The sequence below is a fragment of the Megascapheus bottae genome, chromosome 25 (assembly GCF_031878675.1).
Source record: "Megascapheus bottae isolate mThoBot1 chromosome 25, mThoBot2.hap1, whole genome shotgun sequence".
NCBI lineage: Eukaryota > Metazoa > Chordata > Mammalia > Rodentia > Geomyidae > Megascapheus > Megascapheus bottae.
This window is the reverse complement of record NC_143533.1, coordinates 20,940,190-20,966,674: the sequence shown is the minus strand read 5'-3', so window position 1 is coordinate 20,966,674 and position 26,485 is coordinate 20,940,190. Positions and strand designations below refer to the sequence as shown.

The 26,485-nt window shown below is 40.8% G+C and overlaps 1 protein-coding gene and 1 pseudogene across 7 annotated transcripts in view; one reads left to right on the top strand and one right to left on the bottom strand.

Moving 5' to 3' along the window:
• Nucleotides 1-26,485, bottom strand: part of Frmd5 (FERM domain containing 5) — a 252,087-nt gene that overhangs the window by 214,506 nt on the left and 11,096 nt on the right. For 5 of the 7 annotated variants that reach the window (XM_090318465.1, XM_090318457.1, XM_090318460.1 and 2 more), the window contains exon 1: nt 3,502-3,796. In XM_090318465.1, coding sequence (XP_090174591.1) covers nt 3,502-3,603 — 102 coding nt within the window. In that variant the 5' untranslated portion in view covers nt 3,604-3,796. Of the gene's footprint in view, nt 1-3,501; nt 3,797-26,393; nt 26,474-26,485 lie in introns of those variants that run through there. The other 2 variants (XM_090318463.1, XM_090318462.1) reach the window with 1 other exon arrangement.
• LOC150046559 (small ribosomal subunit protein eS10 pseudogene) lies at nt 20,786-21,369 on the top strand (annotated as a pseudogene).

The following is a 26,485-nucleotide window of genomic DNA, read 5'->3' as shown; positions in this document are numbered from 1 at the left end:
AATTCATTTGTCCTGTCCTTCCCTTATCCTAAGTGGTAGTAGTGTCACAGTTAGACCTAAATATTGGTTTCATTATAGAACTACCTTGCCACAAACATTCTAATTATGGCAGGTAACTTAAACATTTGTTTAACCTAAGTGTTAATCAGTTATTTTAATATACCCCCAGTAAAAATCAAGCACATTTCGAGGGAAATCTTACCTTTCAGTCATCATGAAAAAGAAATTTAACCTGAAAATGTGTATTTCATTCAATACATATTACTACTAGAACTTCTGCAACACATATTTTTAGTAATGTATAGACTGTCTTACCTGAACATGTATTTCTTAGGATATACATGCCTAATATACATGCCTAAGCATTTAAATGACTTCAGTTTTGCTTCAAAGGTATTAGATTTTTTTCTTCATTTTTTTCTTCTTTTCCCAAATAAAACAACAATGTAAGGGTAGTAAACATAGTAAATAAATATAAATATGCATAGATAAAACAGATGAGTGGAAAACATGGACCAGATCTGCACTTATGAAGCAATGACCTTCAAAACTGGCAGGGAGCTGGTAACAATGTTCTTCACAAGGAAGCAATTACACTATAGCCTTCCTAATGTCTATTTTCATTTTTCCTGGTCTACAAATATATTTACGTACCAGAAAGAATAGTGTGGCAACTGTGGCAACCTTTTTTGAGAAGATTGAAAAGATATAGGACATTCTGATTCCCTTAATAATCACATTCTAAATGCCGAATCAGTATAACTGCTGCAGAAGGCTAGACCAATACCTTGACAGAACTGCCTACAATGAAATTTACCAAATGTGAATATCATGACTCTTACCCCATGATACCTTTCTAATCCCGTAAAATCCTTAGGGCTCTGATTATCTCAAAAGTCACAATGATCTTACAAAAATAGCTTATTTAAATGTAAATATGACATGTGTAACACCTCAAGAAAAAAGTTCAAAGTATACAAAATTTTAAAACATACAGTACTGTGATCCTTAAAATCTAGAAATATTGCTTAATCTAATCAGAAACACGCCATCATATCCATACTGATTTAAAAGACGCTGTACCCAGGGTTTGACAAATAAGCACGTGGGCATATGTACACTACTGAAATGTGCAGGAGGAAGGAGGAAGAGTTGCAGAGAAAAGCTCAATCGCTCAATGTTCAAAAAAGCTGTACATGAAAAATACTCATTTCAGCAAGCAATTATCTTTTTTAACCTTTTCCCACATGGATAAAAGCAAAAAGCAATTCAAATAGTGATTTCAAAGAATGACGCTAGATACACTTTAGAATTCCTGTGGCTTTTAGATTTCCAAGAAACAATGCACAATCACTAACATATCAAGATGTGGACTCTTATACTACAGGGTGGCTATATTTGTACCATGATCATTTTTTATGCTTATTTTTTATGAAGTTAATTTATAACAATACATAACAGCAGCAATAAAACAATCATAGTAGGATAGAGCAAATACAAACCTAATAAATCCTGTTTAGCTTAAAAACAATGACAGAAAAGAAAAAAGAAAATATAGCACCTATTACCCAGCCTCTTAACTTCCACTTACTAGAGAAAATAATCATTTTCCTTATTGTAGTACTGTAAAGCTACAGGATTATCAATCACTTCTCTTGGAGTGGTGATGTGTTTTCATTTGTACTCTGTACCCTGGCAAAAGTTAATGACCTGCTCCAGAAATTTTATTTCACCATACAGCACAAAAATATTCTTAGGACTCATGAAGTCAGAATCTCACAATGCCCTTGATAGGCCATTGTGTAAAACTGGTTTAGGTTTTAAAAGAAAAGGTTATAGGCTTTAAAAGCTTTTGATAATGTACTCAAATAGCTAAGATGTCCATTTCTTTTTTCCCTCCACCAGAAAAAAAAAAAAGTTGTGCATAGTATAAAGATACAATAGAAACAAAAAGTAACATACCACTCATTCAGCAAAGGAATAATACATAACGTCTATCATATTCAAGTATAAGAAAATCTTCTCATTTGATGGCTAGTATCTTTAGGACTGTATTTTTGAACGACTTTATGAAGATTATTTTTATCTTCATGGATACTGGCAGCAGCCAGCAGTCAAACCCCACAGCTGAAATTTTTTTGAGGGGAAGGGGATAGAAAGCTGAAGTAAACACCAAGTCTGCAGAGAACAACTAGCTGCTTCTCTTAAAACTATCCAGCGTCTTTTTCACACATCACTATTTTATGCTATGGAGCCCTCTCAGCAGAAATAATAAATTAATGGGGTGGGGGGAGCTCCCAGAGGATAGGACCCAGGTGGACAGTTTTTATCTGTCACATCTGAACTGAGAAGCCTCCTCTGGTTGCACGTTGCAAAGGCAAGGGAATCAAGGTGAGATCCTTCAAAGTCCAACTCAAATTTGCTTCTCCACAAAGGGCAGCTTCTGGCGGCCAGCGTAGCCTCCTCCGGCTGATGAACTGAACATGGGGCTTTGTCAATCTTTTTCAACCTCTGACTTTATAAAGGGGAGGGGGGAGGGAAGGAGGGAGAAAGAGGTGGGGGGGGGCTGTGTCTGCATTCTTGGGAGAGGATCCTACTCCTGAGCTGTAACGAAGGAACACCGGCTAGACGATTGTAAAAATAAATAGCCCTTTCAAAAGCACCAGCTTCGGAAAGGAGAGAGACGCAGCAGCATTCTCATAGTGTGTGTGTGGTGTGAAGTCACCCTTCGGGCCACTACCAATCCCCCCCCGAACCTCTGGAACTTGTTGCTGAATTTTTACCTCACGCCCTCTCTTCCTATCTCCCCCCCCCCGACACACACGCCTAGAAATGGCCTACATATTCAGATTTGGGGATCCAAAGGCGGGAGGTGGGGGGGTTATCCCAATCTGCACAGCCCGGAGGTCTGGGCTCCCTTCCATAGGCCACTCTGCATGGGCTGCGCGTTCCCTTCCACCTTCTGAAAGCTGTGACTCACAGACGCTAGGGGAGAAATTATGACATAAACCTTCATCCTTCCAACCAGACTGATCAGACGCGCCGACAAGCCGGCCTTACCCAGCCCGAGAGAGCCGAAGCCTGCGCGCCCCCCCCACCACGACGGGGCGGCCCGGAGAGGAGCCACCCCCTCCCGCCCCTCCCCCGGCCCGGCCCGCCTCCCTCCGGACGCCCGCGGAAGGCGCTCCGTTCCCCGGCCCGGGCGGGCTTGAGGAGCGGAGAGGGCCGGGGAGGAGTTGGGGGGTCCGGGACGCGGGGACTGGCCGGGTGGCGGCACGCGGTCCCCGGGCCCCCGGGGGAGGGGGGTAAGCCGCTCGGGCTGAGGCGTCCTATCCCCGGGGGCCGGTCCGCCTCAGCGAGGGGCGGACAAAGCGCGGCGCGGGGGCTGAGGCGACCCCCGGGCTGCGGAAGCCGGCCAACTTGGCCGGCTGGGGGTGGGGGGCGGGACTGAGAGAAATGGGGGTCCCGCCGGCGGGCGGAGTGGAGCGGCGCGGCGCTGACCTGGATGGTGCAGGTGTACTCGCTGTCGTCCAGCAGCCGCACGGTGCAGCTGTACTCGCGCTCCAGGCTCCTGCTGCTGCCGCTCATCAACCTGCTCAGCATCTTCCCGCCCGCTCGCCCGGCCCCGGGAGCGACGCGGCGGCGCTGCGGACCGTGGACCCGGAGCCCCTCAGCCCGGCAGCTCCGCGCCGGCTCCGGGCACCTGCACCATCACCCTGACGGAGTCGTTGTTGCTGCCTCTCGCTGGCCCCGCTCCTCCTTCTTCACCTCCTTCTCCACAGCCACCGCCACCGCCACCGCCACCGCCTCCCCCCTGCTGCCCCGAGCAAGCAAGCGCCGGGCTCTCTTCCCCGGTGCCCCACGGCCCGTGTCTAGCTCGTGGGGGCGGGACCTCAGGTGGAGGAGGCCAATGGGAGTCAGCGCGGCGGAACTGAGTGGCATATCGGGCAGCCAATCAAGAGAGGGAGCTAGGGTGATGAACGGGTCGGGGAAGCAATCACCGCAGAACAATCGTACCTAGCCTAAGCCCAACCAGCCCTCCGGCGTCCCAAACCCCCCGCTTCTCGGCTGTTCGCGGTGGTTCCCGTGGACGCTGTGTGCCTCCACCCCCACCCCAGGCCAGGTGTGGCCACTCGACTGGATGGCTGTCTGCTGTGTGAAATACGGCGCTCTGCCACGGTGACCAAGTCTCGAACCCTGCAACGCCGCTGTTCCCGCCTTATTGGGAGCCAAAGCGAGAAGGCGGCACCTGCCCGACACGGGCACCGCTCCAGGCCGGGGGTCTGCCCCCACCTGTGCCGGGCGTACCCCAAAGTCTGCCCGGCCGGCCGCTGCGCCCCGCCCCCTTATTTAAATGTGAAACCGCTGCTTCGCGGGAGCTGTTGAGTCAAAGCTGCTGGGACCCAGAAGGTCCGTAAGTAGCCGGGTTTCATCCCTAGCAAACCCTGCTCTGCTCTCTCTAATACTCTAGGCTCCTTTTATTTTCACAAGACAAAAGGAGGCCGAGGTGTGCTTCCCCCCCGTCAGGAACACCGGAAGTCATCGATTCTTTTCTGGCACCTTTAGAACCAGAATTATTACAGCTTCAGACACATCAAACATCTTCAGAACACATCACAAAGGGCGGGGGTAATGGATTGCTGCCTTTTTCCTTTGTGACCCTCCCGCCAATATCTGTGGCCTTTATAGAGTTCTTTACCAAAACTTCACTGTTCTCCCTAAAAGATTTTAATAAAAGGAAATGATATAAAACTATTATCTTATTGGGGTGCAACTCAGTGGTAGAGCACTTGCCTAGCATGGTTCTGGGTTTCACTCTGAAGAAAAAAAAAAAAAAGGATACTGAAGACATTAATTCTGTAACATATATTTACTTAAAATGAAATATACACAATTTCCTATTTTGTTTAAACTCATATAAGGACAAAACATATCAATATTAAAAGCCTATATTAGCTAGAAAAAAAAGAATCTGACTTCCCTCCCACCTCCCACTCCTGGCTGGCACTCTACCACTTGAGCCACACCTTGGATACAGTTCCTTGGGCATTTCTGTTTAGCTGACTTCCAGCCATGATTCTACAGAGCTTTGCCTCCTGGTTAGGATTTCAGGCATGCACCACTGGTATCCACTCTAACTTCTTTTGCTATTGCTTTTGTGTTTTTCAGGTGTGGAACTGACTAAACCCAGAGCTTTGCACATGATAGACAAATGTTCATTGGTGTTCACCACTGAGCAACACAGCCAACCCTTTTTTGAGACAGAGTCTCCCCGTGTATCTTAGGTCAGCCTTTAACTAACTTAGGCTGGCCTTCAACTCCTGCTCCTCCTTTCTTTTTTTTTTTTTTTTCTGTTTTTTTTTGCAGTCCTGGGGCTTGAACTCAGGGCATGAACACTGTCCTTGAGTTTTCCTCAAGGATAGTGGTCTGCCACTTGAGCCACAGCACCACTTCTGGCTTTTTTCTATGTATGTGGTACCAAGGAATCCAACCCCAGTCTTCCTGCGTGCTAGGCAAGCACTCTACCACTAGGCCAAACTCCCCACCTCCTTTCTTAGCCTCCTTGGACTTCTAGGCTAGGCTTCTGATCTTTAAAAGGTGTATTTAGATTCCAATAAGACTTGCTCCACCTGCCCCTGGAAGATCTCTCTCTCCCTTTCTCCAGTTATCACCTTAGTAACCCAGGTTATTGTTCTTATGTTTGCATCCTCCCTTGTGGCATTTTAGTAAAACCCTGGAAGAGTCATGAGACTAAAGTCAAGCCTTACAGCATAAAAGCAGAAATGGGCTCCAACTACAACTCTACAAAGTAGCTCAGTGCCTGTAATATATAGGTAATCTAAAAGTGTCCTACTGAAATAAATGAAATTAATAGATATTCTACAGCATCTACATCCCAAGGGAAGACCTGAGAAGAAACTAGAGAATTCAGAAAGGTCATGGAGACAAGTAAAACCATTTATATGCCATAGTGATATTCTATACTATTCAGCTGTGTTGTGTAGCTGTGAGAAAATAATGCAAGACATTAAACAGGAAGAACTTTTATTGAAGGCAAAAGTTTGTATTCATTGTAAATTGTATAAGAAGAAAATGTCTAATAAGATATAGGAAGCACATTAACGAGAAGGTAGGGGAATGTTTATAACAGGTTATGTAAGTGAGCACTTGCTAGAATAAAATTTCAAACCACCATAAATCCAGAAAAGCTCTAAGGAACTGAATTCTGTTTTTCCTTAAAGTCTGACCATAGATGCAATGAGCAGGGATGAGATGACTGCTATGCCAATGTGCTGCATCCATCCCTATTCAGTCTGGAAAATTGTGTCTGTTTCAGAGCTCACTTCATTGAAAAGCTAGTTAGATATCCAACCATGTTTGTACATAACATCCAGCTGCAAACCATTCCTTTGTGATATAGAACACTTTGTGAAGAAAACAGGATGGAAAAAAAATAAATTCAAGAATACAGATGTATGCCTCCAAAACAAGGCTCAATATGCAGAAGTTAAACAGGAAGACTTTCCCCTTTTTTCATATATTTTTTCTTGTAGTTAATAGAAGGGTTACATTATGTTCATCAGATAGAAGGTGCATTACTTCACAAACATTGATACCCTTTCTCATGTCTTGGTCCTTTTTTTCTTTCTCAGGTCTTTTGGACAGGAAGTTCAGGATGGGAAAGATCGGTTCAATAAAAGGTCCTCCTGTGTCTTTGATAACCACAGCCATCACAGTTTTCATTTGTCTTAGAGTATAAAGGAAGCTATATTTGGAATACAAGAACTAATTACAATGGCTCTAAACTCCCATCTTCTAAACTGTTAAATTCTAAATTCTCTACTGTGAAGCAATCCTTAGGAGAGGTACTATCTCCCGTGTATGCTTGAAATACCTGAACTCAAGACCTCTGTGCTCTCTCCCCCTTCTGCCTCTTTCTTCTATCTCTCTCCCTCCCTCTCTTCCTCTCTTCCCCAGCCCTCTCTCTCTTCAGTGCAATCTTCACCATTACATGAGATTTTTTAATAAGGAGTGTTATAATCCCTTCACCAAACATCACATTTAAGACCAGACTCTTAACTTGTGGGGCTGCAGATGTAGCTCAGTGGTAAGAGATTGGCATTCATAAGAGATTGGATTCAGTTTCCATCAAACACTCAAAAAGGCTATAACTTCTAACCATTTCAAAGTCTCAATTTCTGCCCCATGTGCTGTCTCTCTTGAGGGTGATTGACTATGACAGTAGCTCTTTTAGAGGCAACCCTACCCTTCATGTGTCAGTGTGAACTGACCTCTGATCCAATGAGACCTATCACAGTTTCAAGTAATAAACTAATGTCAGCACATTTTGCTTTCTTTTCTTTCTTTTTTAAACAAGGATTGAATTATTCAGTCTTTATATATAGGTCCAGGAAAAGCATCATAAAAGCCAGTTCAGACCCATTGCATAATTATTCCACCAGTAAGCATTAAAGACATTTCTGTCTTTGCTTTCTTGGATTCTTTAGATCTCAGCTTCTAAAGAGCAAGGACTCAAATTGGGATTTTCATGTCCCTACAGAGGCAATATATTGACATATACATGCTCTAAATCTACAGAGAGGAAAGATACAAGTTCTTCTTTTCTGCATCAGTGTCTACAGGAGCAGGGCTTTTGCTCCACAGACATTTGCCTATTCAAGTGGAGATTTGTTCTCTGTCTTGAAATATCTACACTCAGGATAATGGCTAGTTGATATCTTCTAAGCATAGTAGACATATATTTGTTTTAATATTACTAGACAATCCTTGTAGTTTCCCCAGAAAAATTTCCCCTTTTACCAAGACACCTTCAGTTTAAGAGATAGCCTTTCTACTTTTGCTTGTCTCAGCTGCAAGTACCTTTGATAGACAGCACTGGCTAGGAAGAGATGGACTGGAGATCGCATAGAATCTCCACAGGATTTTCAGGTTTTTTTTTTTTTTTTTTTTTTTGCCAGTCCTGGGAAGCCCAGGGCCTGAGCACTGTCCTTGGACTTTCTCAAGGCTAGAGCTCTACCACTTGAGCCTCAGCACCACTTCTGGCTTTTTTCTAGGTATGTGGTACCAAGGAATCGAACCCGGGTCTTCGTGCATGCTAGGCAAGCACTTTAACCACTAGGCCAAACTCCCGGCCCGGATTTTCAGGTTTTAACTCTATTTTTTTTCAACAGAAGATATAGATAAGTAGGTTGATAGATAGACATAGATAAAAATATAAACACATTTTTGTGTATGTGTGTGCTGGTCCTCGAGCTTGAACTCAGGGTCTGGATATTGTTCTTGAGCTTTTTTGCTCAAATGTAGTGTTCTACTGCTTAGCCACAACTCCACTTCTGGCTTTTTGGTGGTTAACAGGTGATGAGTCTCATGAGCTCAGCCTCCTGAACAGCTAGGATTACAAATGTGAGCCACTGGTGCCTAGCTGTGCTTCTTTTTTTTTTTTAAATTCCAAACTACACTTAAGGTCAGGTATTGTGATATATTCTAGGGTACATAAGATGTAGCTCAAATGTGAGAAAAAGGAAATAATGCAAATCAAGACTCTCACAAATCTTGGTGAAAATGTTAGATATGTATACAATGAGCTATCATATAGTATTAGTTGACTTCTCATGTATGTACAATTAATCTGCAAAACATGAAACAGGAGCAACATGCTTGAGGCGCGAAACAAATGCTACTATTATTTAAGCTTGGGAGTGACAGGAAAGCAATCAAGAAAAATGCATTTGAGTTGGATCCTGAGGAATGAAGTATTTTGATGGATGAAGAAATGAAGAAAGCAAGAGAAGAGAGATGAGAGAGGAGGAGTGATTTTTTTTTGTTGTTTGTTTAAAGAGATGACTTTATTATGTTGTCCAGGCTGACCTCAAACTCCTGAGCTCAGCAGCCAACATGAGCTCAATTTTATTGGAAGGTCTGTTGTTGTTCATCAAACATAGTTAAAACTGAAAGAAAGGAAGAATAAAGATTCCGTGATGTGCATACTAATTATTATTCAATAAAGTTTGCAAAATTAATTTGGAAGTTTCCCTGGACATGGTCCAGTTAATTAAAATTAAAAATCATTATGGTAGATAATCATTTCAATATTTCCATTTTGGAAATATTAGGGCAATCACTAGTGCCAGAGATTATTACCTAATTGAATCTTTACAATGTTGTGGTAAGGTTGGTTATTGTTATCGTCTTGTTCCCTTTTTTGGAGTGCTGGAGATTGAGCCAGGGCCTCACCTATGCTACATAAGAGCTCTGTCACCAAGCTGTTCCCCCAGAAAAACTAAGGACAAAAGAAGAAGAAAGAGGAGGAGGAGGAAGAGGAGCAGAAGAAGGAGAAGGAAAAAGAAGGAAGAAGGAAGAAGGAAGAAGGAAGAAGAAGAAGAAGAAGAAGAAGAAGAAGAAGAAGAAGAAGAAGAAGAAGAAGAAGAAGAAGAAAATTTTCAAAAAGCTGTGAGTATATCTCAGTGGTAGAGTCCTTACCTGGTTTGTGCAGGGCCCTGGGCTGGATCCCCAGGATCACAAAGAAAAGCAATTGACTAATAACCACCCTAACAGAAACAAAATAGCAGAAGTGAAAAATAAAATTGGAAAAAAATGGAAAATAAAAAGCAGCTTATTATCAAAAACATAATTCAAGAAAATGTCCCATAATGAAGGATATGATTTTCGAAGTTCAGAAAGCCTGTCAAGTGTCCAGTAAAATATATAGCAACAAATCCAAGGGCTGGGAGTGTACCCTAGGGATAGAGTGCTTGCCTGCTATGCCCGAAGCCCTGGGTTCGATTCCTTGGTACCACATACATAGGAAAAGCTAAAAGTGATGCTGTGGCTCTAATGACAGAGCGCTAACCTTGAGCAGAAGTGCTCAAGGACAGTGCCCAGGCCCAAAGAAAAAAAAAAAACCCACATGGTCATGCCCCATTGCAAAATTTCAGAACAATAAGAATGGAAAGAAAACTTTTTTCTGGAAAGGACAAAAAGTTACAAAGAAACATTAAGAATGACATTAGATCTAACAACACCGGAATCAAGAAGCTGGTACAGCAGCATGTACAGTCTCTAAGGAAAATGATTTCCAATCCAGAATTCTATATCCAAATACATTGCAAGTGAGTAAAAGTTCATTTTTTAAAAAATTTGAGAGGCAGGTACTGCGAGATGGATGCTCTACCACTAAGCCACATATCTAGTCCCAAAGTGTATGTGTATGTATACATGTATTTTTTAAACTACAAAATCTTGTACAAGGGAATGACAATTTGGAATATCCATCTAAGTATCCAGTGCTTATTTTGCTTGAATTCAAGACCCTTCCTATAAAAGAGCTCCATCATAAAATGCCAAAGCAAAGCCAAACAAAACAAAACAAAAACCCATAAACACAAAACAAAACCTTACTGATGCTCTCTATCTGGACTTGAACTTACTTCCTATCCCACTAACAAGCGTAGCCATTGATTTGCTTGGAACAATGGAATGAAAATGGAGATGGTGGGTGTGTTGGTCTTTGCTTAACCAAAAGACTAATGTGGTCCAGAAGAAGCTGGCTCCTGTGTCCTGGGAAGATGCCAATATGAAGCTGAGCAGCAGCCAACCCACAGAGGCTGTCTAATGAAAGTGAGAAATAAATATTTTTCATTGTAAGCCATTGATATTTTGGAGTCACTGCTAAAATAAGTATCGAAAGATGACTAATACATATAGGATTCTAGAAATGGAATCTAACACAGAATGAAGTAATATAAATCCTCAGAATAATGAAGCTTGATTCCAGAACGATAGCTATGGAGCCAAGTACAGAACACTACCCACATCAGAACACAGAAAATCAGACGGCTGTCAAATGCTTCCAAGAAAATGAAATTGATTGTGTGTGTATGGGGGAAATTTGATTATGAATTAGTGATAACTAATTATATTAAAACAAAGTAGGTGAAAATACAAGCAAAGTTTCATCAATTCCAGGAAAAACAAAAGGTTGTACAAGGAAAGAAAAGTAATCATGGTATATGGAGATAATAATTCCTATATTAGGAATCATTATTATTAATGATTTAGTCAACTTTATAATTATATTAGAATTAAAGAAGTGTACTTCTATGACTGAAGCAAGCTGGACATTGGAATAATTGAAAGAAATAAACATCTTTTTCATAGATGACACCTAATTTTTTTTTAAATCAAAAAGGTCCTACAGAAGCATACTATATAGAGCTATTGAGAAATAGCTAAAATACCTGAAGGATATGGCAGGAGGCTTGGCTTCAAGAATTAGAAACTAGAGGATTGCTTTTTTTTTTTTTTTAATAACAGGATCTAGGCGTTGGCGACTCACATTTGTAATCCTAGCTACTCAAGAGGTTGAGATCTGAGGATCACAGTTCAAAGTTCAAAAGCCCATGAGACTCTTATCTCCAATTAACCACCAGAAAACCAGAAGTGGTGATGTGGCTCAAGTGGTAGAGCACTAGCCTTGAGCTGAAGAACTCATGGACAATGCCCAGGCCCAGAGTTCAAGTTCCACAACCTACCAAAAACAAAAACAGGATTTGAGAACCACAGACATATGTCAGTTAATGATGGGGCTATTTTCTAGGAAATGTGATTTTGCTATTGTGTGAATATCAGGAGTATGTGTACAAATCTTGGTGACAGGACCTACTGAATAGGCTAAATGTTTCTATTATCTATTGCTCCTGGCTCCAAATCTATATAGCACATTAGTGTACAGAAGTGAAGGTGTGCTAGATCCTGAGTTCAATTCTCAGTACCACCAAAAAAACATGGGGGGCTGAGAGCATGGCCTAGGGGTAGAGGGCTTGCCTAGCACACATGAAGCTCTGGATTCGATTCCTTGGTACCACATACACAGAAAAAGCCAGAAGTGGTGCTGTGGCTCAAGCAGTAGAGCTCTAGCCTCGAGAAAGCCCAAGGACAGTGCCCAGGCCCTGAGTTCAAGTCCTAGGGCTGGCAAATGAAGAACACTGTAGAAGAAGAAATACAACATACAACTATTTATAAAAACATGACTTTTTGGCCAGGCATGGTAATACATGGCTTTAACTACTTGGGAAGTTAAAGGAGAATGATCACTTGAGTTTAAGAGGTCGACACCAGCCCAGGAAACAAAGTAAAAACTAGCTTAATAAATTTTAAGGAGCTTGCTATATATATTGCTATATATTCTTATTCTGTAAGTTTTTTATCATTTTTTTGTAAAGATTTTGTTGAAAGCTAAAATGCAAGCACACACATTAGCCTAAGCGTTCAGACTCAGAATCATCAATATCCTTGTCCTAACTCCTCATCTTGTTCTACTGGAATGTCTTCAAGGACAACAATGTGCTAGGAGCGTCCATCTCCCATGATAATCTTGCCTTCTGGAATCCTCCTGATGGACCTGTCTGAGACTAATTTTAGTTAACTCTTTGTTGCAAGTAGGAGTACACTCTAAAATAATTATTAAAGTACGTTACAGTAATTGCATAAGCCAGTAATGTAGTTCTTTATATTACCATTATAAAGGATTACAGCTCCACTTCTAGCTTTTTGGATAATTTAGTGTCTCATTGACTTTCCTGCCTGTACTGGCTTCAAATAGTGATCCTCAGATCCCAGCATCCTGAGTAGCTAGGATAATTACCTATACTTCCCATGGACCTAAGATTACAGATAGGCACCACATATCATCTTATTCTCTAAGATAAGGTCTTGTTAACTAGTGCTTCTCCTCCTCCTCCTCCTCCTCCTCCTCCCCTTTCTCCCCCTGCTCCCCCTCCCCCTTCTCCCCCTCCCCCTCCTCCTCCCCCTCCTCCTCCCCCTCTTCCTCCTCCTCCTCTCCTCTTCTTCTTCCTCTTCTTCTTCTTCTTCTTCTTCTTCTTCTTCTTCTTCTTCTTCTTCTTCTTCTTCTTCTTCTTCTTCTTCTTCTTCTTCTTCTTCTGTGATATCAAACCATGATCCTCCTATTTATGACTCCAAAACAGCTGGGATTACTAACCACCATGCTCAGCTTCCATTATAATCTTATGGAACTTTTAGCATATACAACAGTCCATCTGAATCTTTGCCATATGATGCACAATAGTATTTGATACATAAATATGTGCATGTTTAAACTTTGATGTCAAAAAAACCCACAAAAAAACTTTTAATGAATGCCTAGCATGCATGATAAGGTCCTGGGTTCAACATCCAGCACAGATATAAGATAGATAGATAGATAGATAGATAGATAGATAGATAGATAGATAGAGCTGAGTGCTGGTGCTCATGCCTATAATTCTAGCTTCTCAGGAGGCTGAGACCTGAGAATCATGGTTTTGTATTCAGTTAGACACGAAAATTCATGAGATTTATTTTTGACCACTCTTGGGGATTAAACTCAGTGTCTAGGCACTGTCCTTGAGCTTTTTTTGTTCAAGGCTAGTGCTCTACCACTTGAGCCACAGCACCACTTCCAGCTTTTTCTATTTATGTTGTACTGAAGAATCAAACCCATGGCTTCATGCATGCTAGGCAAGCATTCTACCACTAAGTCACATTCCCAGCCCAATTTTTTTCTTCTTAAAGCAGTCAATAGAAAGAAAAAGCTAAAACAAAAATCTGAGAAGAGCTATAAACTAGAAAACCAGTCTCTGATTGATTGATTGATTGATTGATGCAGGTCCTAGAGCCATTTAGCTCCATCCTCAGCTACAATATCGGAATAACTGCATTGCAGTTGTTCCAGCAGTCATAATTGGCAAGCCAATTAATTTGGGCTGCAGCTGTTTCTTGCCTTTCTTTGTCTTCTCCATACTCCTCTCAAGAAGATAATTTTCATCTATAACTAGTATAATTCTGACTCCAAACAGCATATTTCTCACTCATTTGATTATTTTTTCAAGTTAAATTCTGTTTCATGTTAAACAAGCCAAGTTCCTCCTGGGAGATACTGGTTTGGTTGATTGGTTGGTTTGGTTTAGTGGTTTGTTTGTGTTGGCATTATCAGAATTTAATCTCAAGGTCTTACACATACTTCCAGCCCATCTTTTGTACTACTTATTATTCTTATTATTGTCGAGGTAATGTTTAGAGGGGTTACAGTTACATTCACCAGGTAGTAGGTGCATTACTTTCACACATTGTGTTTTTGTCCCCATTTCCCTCCCTACAGCTGTACTAGTTATTTTTGAGATAAGATCTTGCTTCCTAACATATCCCTGGACTTTGGTCCTCTTATTTTGTGCTTCTCACCATCGCTAAGAATGACAGCTTTTTCCATCAAGATGGAGTAACTGTATGGACTATTTTTTTTTTTGCCTTTGCTCGCCTAGAACCATGATTGTCTATGTCTCAGCTTCCTATGTAGCTAGGATGACTGACTGCCATGTATCGTTGGTGTCCCAACTAGAAGCAAGATTTTTAAAAATTGAGGGGAAGAAGACATTCTTTGTATTAGAATATATTGCCAGGACTTCTGTATGGAATGTAGTTCATTTTCTTTCTGTTGTTCAGAAAGAGCATTGACATGAGGCATTAAAGACCATTACCCATTCACTGACAGAATACCCAGATGTTCAGTGGTCCTTTCTGTGGTTCTGTAATTTTAAGACAAATAAAACCATCAGAACTACTTCCCTCTCTAGTGGATATTCTGCTTTTCTCTTCTATTTTCCTCCCAGGCTTTTCTGTCCTTTTTATTCTTAGAACGGGCTCTTTGGACCAACACATCTCCAAGGACATTTTAAGCATTTGTTCCCCAAGTACTGGGGACTGAACTCAGGGCCTCACACTTACTAGACCAGTGCTCTACCACTTTAACCATGATCATAGCCTGAGCAATAATTTCACCACTGCTGCTTTGATTCAGGTCTCATGCTGGAAGAGGTCAGAATTCTGAGACTCAGACCCTATTTTTGTATCCGAGTTCCCTCTGCTTCCCTTCACTGAGTCCCTTGTTTTGATCATTATGAAATCATATCCCTATATTCTTTCTTTTCCTCCCTTCCTTCCTTCCTTCCTTCCTTCCTTCCTTCCTTCCTTCCTTCCTTCCTTCCTCCCTCCCTCCCTCCCTCCCTCCCTTCCTTCCTTTCTTTCTTGGCATTGTCCTTGGGCTTTCTCATAGCTAGAGCTCTATCATGTGAGCCATAACACCATTTCTGGCTTTTTCTGTATATGTAGTACAGAGGAATTGAATCCAGTGCTTCATGCATGCTAGGCACTCTACCACTAGGCCATGTTTCCAGCCCTTTGTTCTTTCTTTCTTTTTATTTTGTGCAAGTATTTGGGGCTTCAGTGGAGGGCCTCTCATTTTCACTTAGCTTTTTCTCCTCAATGGTTATATTCTACACTTTAGTCTTTTTTCTGATTGATTGGAGACAAGATTCTCAGGGTCCATTCTGCCTAGATTAACTTCAAACCATTATCCTCAGATCTCAGCCTCCTAAGAAACTAGGATTGCAGGTGTGAGTCAACAGTACCCAATCCAATATGGTCTTACTGGTCCTCAGGCTTGATGCTTGTTGCTCTGCAAATATTCCTTGTCCTGGATTACCAAAAACTGTGCTGTGCACCTTTAAAAATTCGAACTTCAACTTAAGTCTTCTACTTGTCAACAGTTTCCTCAGGCTATTCTCCTTTTCTTGCCCTACTGAGGTACAGCTAGACTTCCTCCTTGGACCTTCTGCTGGGTTTCATGTTGTACCTACCTATCTGGACCCAATGTACCATGCCTACCTAATCAGGACACGCTGGCCTTGCCCTAAGATAACACAGTCATTCCACCAACCTACTAGGCAGAATATAATCCTTATAAAGGAGACAGACATCTGAACTTTGAGATCAAGGTTGCTGGCATTATATCCATGTACTCACAGAGCACTTATCCACACCACACCTTTCCTAAGCAAAGTACTCTGTGCCTATAATAAGAGAGATGTATGTCTATGTCCCTACTTTTGGATCATTGAATTTGAAATAATGTTACATTTCAAGAAATGTGCTTTGTTGACTGACATTTCAAGAAAAATACAGGAATATATATATATATACGTATATATATGTGTGTGGATATATATATATTATATATATTATATATATATAATATATATAATATATATATATTGGCACCAGCTCAGGGCCTGAGCACTGTTCTTGGGCTTTTTCAAGGCTAGATCTCTACCACTTGAGCCACAGCACTGCTTCTGGCTTTTTCTATGTATGTGGTACTGAGGAATCAAACCTGGGTCTTTGTGCATGCTAGGCAAGCACTGTACCACTAGGCCAAACTCCTGGCCCAGGATTTTATATTTTTACCCAATAAAGGAGTACCATTTTTTTTTGTTGTTGCTATCATGGGTCTTGAACTCTGGGCCTGGGCATTGTGCCTGAGCTCTTCAGCTCAATGCTACCACCCTATCCCTTGAGCCATAGCCCCACTTCCGATTTTCTGGTGGTTAAGTGGAGATAAAAATTTTACTGTCTTTAGTGCTGGGTTGGCTTTGAACTGTGATCCTCATATCTCAGCCTCCTGAGTAGCTAGGATTACAGGTGTGAGCCACTTCAACCAGCTATAAAACTGTTTCTATCCCTACTTCACAAAGGAGAAAATTAGAGAACAGAGAGGTTGAGTAATTTACCAAAGGTCACCCTACTAGAAATGGGCCTTATCAGGTGTGGTGGCTCTGGTCTGCGATCCCAACAGGAGGAATGTGAGTTTGAAACTCAAAAGAAACTATCTCAAAGTGAAAGCAAAAATGAATTCAAACAAAACTGGGCCTGAGCCTTAAACCTAACTGAGCCCATATAGGAATACTGTCTTTCATTTCTTGTTTAAACTAGATTGTCCAGTTTGTTAAAATGAAGTCCAAGCCAGGTGCTGGTGGCTCATGCCTATAATCTCAAGCTTTTCATGAGGCTGAGATTTGAATATCAAGCTTTGAAATTAGCCCAGATGGAAAGTTTGTGAGATTCCTCCAGTTACCCACAAAAATGTAGGATGTAGAGCTGTGGTTCAAGTGATAGAGCACCAGTCTCAACTGAAAAAGCTAAGGGACAGCAAGTACCCAGACCCTGAATTCAAACCCTAATACCAACATTAAATAAATACATAAATAAATAAAGTCCAAGTATTCTCAATCTTCTCTGATTTTTTTAAGATTGATTCAAGAATCCTTAGTGCATTTGTCTGTGTCTCCATAATACATTTGATAATGTAAACAGGAAAGCAATAAATTACCAGTAAACCTGTTTTGTATATATTAAACAATACCATAAAATTCTGATGAAAGAAAAATCATTGTAATTCAGACTTGAAGGGTTTTGTTGTTGATGTTCAGAAACTGGTCCAGCTGTTCCTCCAGCTGCCCGATAATTCCAGAGGAACAAAATCAGTGAATTTGTTCAAATTTTAAATCCTGGAAAGGGCCATGCATTTCCTTTTGTTTTCATAAGGCACCTATATTTAATTACAATGCAAAAGCAAGCCAGTGATGTTGTGAGCAGATTTACATAATTGGTGTCAAGAGTGTAAAGCAGAAGCACAGGGGGCTAGAAATTGATGGATCTGATAGAGATTATTATTCTCTCCATTCCAGAATCTTTTCAAGTCCTTTTATAATGGTTCATTAATCTGCTCTGCATATCTCTGAAGTCTACCTATATTAATATGATTTAGTTAGGATAAAGATTAAAAAATTCAACCATAAGTTTTTCTCATGTTTGGATTTCTGGGTTTTCTTTTGTTGTTATTGTCATTTAGACCATGTATGGTAAAAACATGTGAGTGTGGCTGCAAAGATTTCATGCTGCTCAGCATTTCTTTGTGACACATTTGCTCACAAAGCCTGCTGCATCTGTTGTATTATACAGCCAGTTCATCTACAAGAAGGATAATCTAGGAGATTCAAACAAATTTTTCAGAAGTCAGGCACTTGCAGTCCATGTGACCTACTATGTCTTTCATAAATTTTAGCCTTTCTTTGTGGAGAACACTGTCTTGATAAGGGATAATTGTTCACAAGGAAGAGAATCCCATTTTAACCAACTTAAGTGCATGGGAATAATGATTACTAGAAAGATACAGGTGTATCTTGAGACACCAAAGCTGGTAGGACAGCTAGGCTTCACAAGGCACTTGACATGAGCTCTGTGAAATCTTCTCTCTCTCTCTTTTTTTTTTTAAAGATTGACTCTTAGCTTCAGCATCCCTTTTTGAAGAAAATGGCAGTCCTGTCTCAGTTCTTCACACTCTTTGGCTCCAAGCCTACCAATGAGGAGCCAAGGGCTCTGCATCCAAATTCCCTAGAGCCACAATGTAATTTGCTTAGGTCAGATGTCTACCTCTTATCCAATCAGCTGTGGGCTAAGAGAGCATCGTCGTAAAGACACTATATTGCTTTCCTATTGCAGCAACTACAGTGTGTAGGCAATCTGAAAAGGATTCATAGTACATTGTCATTGGAATTAGTAAAGAGAATGCATGTTGATGAGTTTAATTGAGCCATTCACAATATACACATTTCAAACAGTATGTTGTAATGATAAATGTAAATCAATTCTATTCACCATTTAAATTTTTAGAAAATAAATTATAGATGATGAACTACAGGTGAGTTCACAATGAAACCTTCCTGACTCCATATTTTGTCTATTTCTGCATCTCAAATTCTATCTTGCCTCTGATAATATTAAATACTTTTTAAAGATTTTTTAAAAATCTTCTAGCTGGGTGACAGTGGCTCATGCCTGTAATCCTTAAGCTATTCCAAGAGGCTGTGATCTGAGGATTGAGGTTCAAAGCCAGCCTGGGCAGGAAAATTTGTGAGACTCTTAACACCCAAAAGTCAGAAATGGAGCTGTGGCTCAAGCAGTAGAGCACTAGCTTTGAGCAAAAGAGCTCAGGTACAGTGATCAGGTTCTGAGTTTGAGCCCCAGTAAGGGCACAGAAAAGAAAAGAAAAAGTTCTACATCTGCCAAAATCATCAAGGTGTTGGTGAGGTGTAAATATTTGTCAACTTGTATAACTAACACTGACTCTCTCTTCATGGAGAATTTCCTGAACATTTTACTTTTCATTGCTTCAAGAAATTTCAGAGAATGCCAACAAACATTTTCACTCTTAACCTCAAGCTAGATATTCAATAGCCAAGAGCATATCAAAAAAGCAAATCTATACTTTATTATCATTATTATCTTTTCATTATAATCTTCAAATAAATGAGACCAAAATGCAGATACCATACTGTGAAGATGGATAAAAAGAAAATCCAAAGCATTACCCTGGTTAATTAATATATTTACTTTGATTTACTAGCTGAAAATAGAGTCGCTTCATTAGAGTACAATCATTTTGTTCCACTTTTTGAGTGACATTTCAGAAAAGAATAAGTAGGGATTCATCTAACAACCAACTTCAGCTATAATAATTCCATGCCATTATAATGTCACCCAAAACAAGTTCTTTTTTCATGAAAAGAAGAATACCTCTGGGCCAGGAGTTTGGCCTAGTGGTAGAGTGCCTGCCTAGCATACATGAAGACCCAGGTTCGACTCCTCAGTACCACATACATAGAAAAAGCCAGAAGTGGTGCAGTGGCTTAGGGTAGAACACTAGCCTTGAGGAAAGCCCAAAGACAGTGCTCAGGCCCTGAGCTCAAGCCCAGGACTGGAAAAAAAAAAAAAGAAGAGAATACCTCCTTAATGGTGCTTAAGTTTTGGGTTAATCTTTAACTTTTATATCTATAGGAAAGTCCCTCTGGCATCTAGAGTTTCTGTAGATACAAAAGATAAGAGTTCATGCTGAATAGCATTTTAAACATTCAATAAGAACTTAGAACCTTAGAAGCTGAAGATAGAGATTTCCAAATAATACAGAAAATGCTGACTACAGGTCCTCAGCCAGGAATAACCAAAGCTTCCCCCGCCTTTCCTTCTTCTGTTTTTCCCAATAAAAGACCCTCTGCAATCAAATATGTGTCGGGAAATGGGAACAATAAAATGAAGAAAATAATTACTGCCATCTCTTTATTTTTATTTTATTTTTGAATTGTATATATTAGTAGTATAAGAGGATTTCATAGCCAGGTGCCAGTGGCTCATGACTGTAATACTAACTACTGAGGAGGCTGAGGTCAGAAAATCATAAATTGAAGCCATCCTAGGCAGGAAAGCCAATGAGATTCTTATCACCAATTGACTACCAAAAAGCCAGAAGTGGGGGTGACACTGTATTATTAAATGGATTCTTCTGATGGTTTTGTTGCATGACAGGTTTTCCTTATTGGCCTTTAACCATTTTTTTTTTCCCCTGAGGCTTGAACTGTGGTGATGGGCTCTGTCCTGAGCTCCTTTTGCTCAAGACTAGCATTCTACCACTTGAGTCACAGTGCCACTTCAGGCTTTTTCTGTGATTTAATTGGATGTAAGTCTTACAGACTCCTTCCCAGGGTAACTTCAAACCACGATCTGCCTCCTGAGTAGCTAGGATTATAAGCAAGAGCCAAATTGTTTTATTTCCAGTTTGTAATTTGAGTGTACTCCTTGACTACATTAGAAATCATGAAGAAATGGGTCAGGAGTTTGGCCTAGTGGTCAAGTGCTTGCCTAACATGCATGAAGACCTTGGTTCAACTCCTCAATACCACAGACATAGAAAAAAGCCAGATGTGGTGTGAAAAAAGCTGGACATGGTGCTGTGGCTCAAGTGGTAGAGCTCTAGCCTTGAACAAAAAAGTATCTAAGGACAATGCTCAGGCCCTAAGTTCAGTCTCCAGGAGTGGCAAAAAAAAAAAAAAAAAAAAGAAATCATGAAGAAAACCTATTTCAGATTCAAATGCAGAAAGTACAAGCCGCCGTGAGGCTGATGCCCAAGAAGAACCGGATTGCCATTTATGAACTCCTTTTTAAGGAGGGGGTGATGGTAGCTAAGAAGGATGTCCACATGCCCAAGCACCCAGAGCTAGCAGACAAGAATGTGCCCAACCTTCACATCATGAAGGCCATGCAGTCTCTCAAGTCTTGAGGCTACGTGAAAGAACAGTTTGCCTGGAGGCATTTTTATTGGTACCTAACCAAAGAAGGCATCCAGTATCTCTTAGATTACCCCCATCTGCCTCCTGAGATTGTGCCTGCTACCTTGTGCTGCAGCTGACCTGAGACTGGCAGGCCTCTGCCCAAAGGTCTGGAGGGTGAGAGGCCTGCAAGACTCAGGTGAAGAGACACCTGAAGAGGTGAAGCTGACAGAGACACGTACCAATGGAGCGCTGTACCCCTAGTGCTGACAACAAAGCCGAGGCTGGGGCTGGGTCAGCAACTGAATTTCAGTTTAGAGGTGGATTTGATTGTGGTAGTGGACAGCCACCCCAGTAAAGATGGAGAGGATTATTTTGTGTTGAATAAACTTGTAGCCAGAAAAAAAAAATAAAAAAGAGGCTGATGGAATGACCCAAGTGCCTGCCTAGCAAGTATAAAGCCCCGAATCCAAATCTCAGAAATAAACAAAAAACAGAAATAAAACAAAACTCCTTTATAATTTTCCATTACAAACCGTACATACTGAAGAGTGTCTAACCTAGAATAAAGTTTGGATAGAGGGCACTAAAAAAGAAAAATAAATAAGTAAAGAAAAAAAGAAAAAAGTAACTTTGAATTGGTATCAGACATATCATTTAAAATACTCAGAGGGCATTGAATTTGGCCTAGTGGTAAAGTGCTTGCCTAGCATGCATGAAGACCCAGGTTACATTCCTTGGTACCACATATATAGAAAAAGCCAAAAGTGGTGCTGTGGCTCAAGGGGTAGAGTGGTAGCCTTGTGCTGAAGAGCTCAGGGACAGTGCCTAGGCCAGGATTCCAAGCCCGACGATTGACAGAGAAAAAAAAAAAGAATTTACTGTAATGATGTAACCAAAACTTCCAAATCTGAAATGCCTACCGAATCTCCCCATTTTTTTTTCTTTTTTTTTTTTTGTCAGTCATGGGGTTTGAAGTCAGGGCCTAGTTACTGTCCCTGAGTGCTTTTTCTCAAGGCTAGCACTCTATCACCTTGAGACACAGCACAACTTCTGGTTTTCTGGTGGATAATGGCAGACAAGAGTCTCACGGACTTCCCTGCCTGGGGTTGGCCTCAGTAGCTGGGATTACAGGTGTGAACCAGTGGTGCCTGGCTCCAAATTTTTTTTTAAAGGCATTATTACAATATCCAGGCTTAGTGTTGAGGATATAGCTATATAGTAGTAGTGCACATACTAAAAAGGCACAAGTTCAATCCCTAACATTGCAAAAGAATAAAAATAAGGATCCAGACCTTTTTTTTCTAGTACTCCCTGAGTGCCCTGACTGGGTCTGGTGTATTATGAAGGAAAGTTTTTGTGTGATAGAAATGAACACTCCACAATTCAGAGTTTTGGCTCTATCAGTGTATCTATGGAGACAAGAAAATCGGTAGATTTCAAGCTCCCTACCCTGGGTGCTTCCATTGGTTTTTCTCAGCTCTTGACCTGTTTCCTAATGTTTCTCTACACTGTTGCAGTTCTATCTGGTGCTGTCCTTTGGTCTTTTTTTTTCCCCTCACAAATTAGAAATCTATTTTTGACCTGGCTTTTTAGTACTAGGGACCAATTGTGTCACTACGATGATAACTTGTATCTACAAAGCTCTCCTTGAATAATCAGGAAAAGTCACTGGTTTTGAGGAAAGATTTTTGAAGACTAAGCAATACTGCCGCCTTGTGGATGACAATAGATGCTTTGTGGTAGAAATATGTAAGAAAAAAAAAATGAAAAAGGAGGCTTCCAAATTTCAAGAGTCAGATATTTGTTTTCCACTTTGTACTTTTTGTGCATTGTTTCAATTTTATATTGTTTTGTCAGTTATTGCATGAGTGAATTTTACTTTAAAGTAAGTTTAGATCACCAATAAACAAAATAGAATAAATTTCAAAAAGTTAATGAATGCACTTACGATACTTAAAATATCCTGTTGCTCAAGTTTATTTAATGTGTATATTGGATGTATCTATAAATAGCTGTATAATTTTAATCATTTAAATTTGCTTGTTAGTAAAATGTAGGATCTGGTGGCATTTAAATTGTTATTATTGGGCCGGGAGTTTGGCCTAGTGGTAGACTGCTTGCCTAGCATGCACAAAAACCCGGGTTCGATTTCTTAGTACCACATACATAGAAAAAAGCCAGAAGTGGTGCTGTGGCTCAAGTGGTAGAGCTTTAGCCTTGAGAAAGCCTAAGGACAGTACTCAGGCCCTGAGACCAAGCCCAGAACTGGCAAAAATAAATAAATTATTGCTCTATTATCTTTTCATTAAAATTTCCCCAACCTTCTCTTCCAGATACAGTAATTACTGTGTAACTTAAAGAAAAATGGAAGACTTACAATTGAAAGTTAAACCAAGATAGGGGGTATTAATCCTGAAGTTCTAAAACATAGCTGCACATTAAAATTTAGTTGGGAAACTTAAGAAATTCCTACTTCTGGACCTGGCTCCAGACTAGTCATATGAAAATAATGGAAACATGTCCTGGAAATATTTTTTTGTGGGTCATGGGGCTTGAACTCCACCTGGGTGCTGTCCCTGAGCTCTTCAGCTCAAGGTTACCATCCTACATTTGAGCCAAGCTCCACTTCCTATTTTCTAGAGGTTAATTGGAGATAGAAGTCTCAGGTCCTATTGTGCCTGAGCTGGCTTTGAACCTTGATCCTCAGGTCTCAGCCTCCTGTAGGTAGGATTACAGGTGTGAGCCACCCCACCATGCCTGGCAAAATACACATCTTCGTTTATCTTTCCCTTCTAAGAGTGTAAGATTACTGATGGGAGATGCATGCACCAGAAGGCAAAATAGACATTTTTCAAAAACTTCTCAGAGGCAAGTACCAATGGCTCACATTTGTATCCTAGCTTCTTAGGAGGCTGAGATCTAGAGGATTATCCTTGCAGGCCAGCCAGGGCAGAAAAGTTCATTAGACTCCATTTGCAAAAAATAACCAGCAAAAAGCAAGATTGGAGGAATTTTATTTTCATTTATCTTTGGTAAATAAAAGGAGAGAGGGACGGAGGGAGAGAAAGAGGGAGACAGAAACAGAGAGACAGGGACAAGAGACAGAGAGACAGAGGACAGAGAGAGAGAGAGAGAGAGACAGAGACAGAGACAGAGACAGAGACAGAGAGAGGAGTGGGCTATCTCCTAGCTGTTCTGAACAATTATACCTTACATATGGCTACTGTTCTAGAAAATATGCTTATCTCTTCTCCTTCTCCTTCTCCTTCTTCTTCTTCTTTCTTTTGCCAGTCCTGAGGCTTGAACCCAGGTCTACTCAGGAAAATGAGATCAAAGCCAGTCTGGGCAGAAAGTCCAATTAGACTCTGATCTTCAATTAACCAACAAAAAGCTGGAAGTGGAGGTATGACTCAGTAGAACCCTATTCACAAGTAGAAAAAGCTCAGGGTGGCAACTAGGCCCTGAGTTCAAGCCTGGAACTGGCACACAAAAAAGGAATAAAGTGGGGCCGGGAGTTTGGCCTAATGGTAGAGTGCTTGCCTAGCATGCACGAAGACCCAGGTTTGATTCCTCGGTACCACACACATAGAAAAAAAAAGTCAGAAGTGGTGCTGAGGTTCAAGTGGTAGAGCTCTAGCCTCGAGAAAGTCCAAGGACAATGCTCAGGCTCTGAGCTCAAGCCCAAGACTGGCAAAAAAAAAAAAAGAATAAAGTGAAAATAAACCATTTCTCTGTTACCGAAGTTTTCAGTTCATTCTGTCATTTCCTGCCTCCCACATATATTTTTTTCTGTAACATTACATGTTTTAATTGAAACTTTATATTCCATCTGAGAAAATGAGTAAAACTTTTGCCTTCTTTTGTCCCCGAGTTCTCATTCTCCTCAAAGGCAAAATACAAGGTATCAAGTTTCTCACTTTGTGTGTGTGTGTGTGTGTGTGTGTGTGTGTGTGTGTGTGTGTGTGTGTGTGTGTATTTGAAGTATGTATTCTCCCACTGCACCAGTGTTGCATCCATCTCACTGACAAACAAGGTACATAACTCCTCTTAGCAAATGAACAATTACAGATTGAGTTGTTGCCACACGATGGTTTAGACTAGATTGTAAAATATATTGCATGGCTTTGGAGGAGAAAAAAATAGAATCCTGTCATAATTTCATTTTACTAAAGACAAAGCTCTCATTTTGGCTGGGAATTTGGCCTTGTAGTAGAGTGCTTGCCTAGCATGCACGAAGACCCGGGTTAGATTCCTTGGTACCATGTACATAGAAAAAAAGTCAGAAGTGGTGGTGCTCTGGCTCAGGTAGTAGAGCTCTACCCTTGAGAAAGCCCAAGGTCAGTGCTCAGGCCATGGGTTCAAGCCCTGGGACTGGCAAAAAAATAAAACTTTCATTTTATGACAGAAAAAGAGTGGTCATGTTTGTTACCAATATAATCTTGGGCATTTTAGATGAATAGAATTACAGAAATGAAATTGCATCTGGGTAAATACAATAATCTGGTTTCAGGCTCAGTTTCCTCAGGCTCAGAATGCTCTGTATAATCACAAAAACTTTTCTTACCAAATAAAAGGCCAAGATACAGTGAAAGCCCTTGTACTAGATGTAGAAATACCTTTATTCCACTAACATACAGCTTTATCTCAAACAAGATCCTTGTGAGTGTGTGTGTGTGTGTGTGTGTGTGTGTGTGTGTGTGTGTGTGTGTAAGAGTCTGAGTCCTGAAGCTTGAACTCAGTATCTTGGCACTGTCCCTGAGTTTTTGTGTTCAAGGCTACTACTTCAGCCACAGCTCCTCTTCTGGCTTTTTGGTGGTTAACTGAAGAGAAGAGTCTTACAGACTTGCTAGCCCAGGCTGTTTTCAAAGAGCAATTCTTAGATCTCAGCCTCCTGATTGGTTAGGATTGAAGAAGCTACAAGCCACCAGTGACGGTCAAACAAAACTACTTTTCATCAGATGACAACTTGTATAATCTTTATGGCTTCAGAAGGTAAATATTATTACTACTTTTATCACTTACAGATGACTAAACTTACATTTAGAGAGGTTGGTAACTTGCCCAAAACCATATAAAATAAAAAGAAAAGGCTGAATGCCGATGGCTCATACTTGTAATCCTAGCTACTCAGGAAGCTGAGATCTGAGAATCAAAGTTCAAAGCCAGCTCAGGTACAAAAGTTCGTGAGATTCTTGTCTCCAATTAACCGCCAGAAAAGTAGAAGTGGCGCTGTGGCTAGTGGTAGAGCACTAGCATTGAGCTAAAGAGCTCAAGGACAGTACCCAGACCCAGAGTTCAAACCCCATAACCTACAAAAAAAGAAAACAGAAAAAAAGAAAAAAGAAAAAGGAAAGGAACAAGAAAACAATGTCCATCTACCTGGGACTCTTCTTCCTTCTTCTGGTGTATCTGTTATAGTTGATCTTTCAGTGTAATTTGGAACAATCCCAGTGTTCGTACTGTAAGAATAA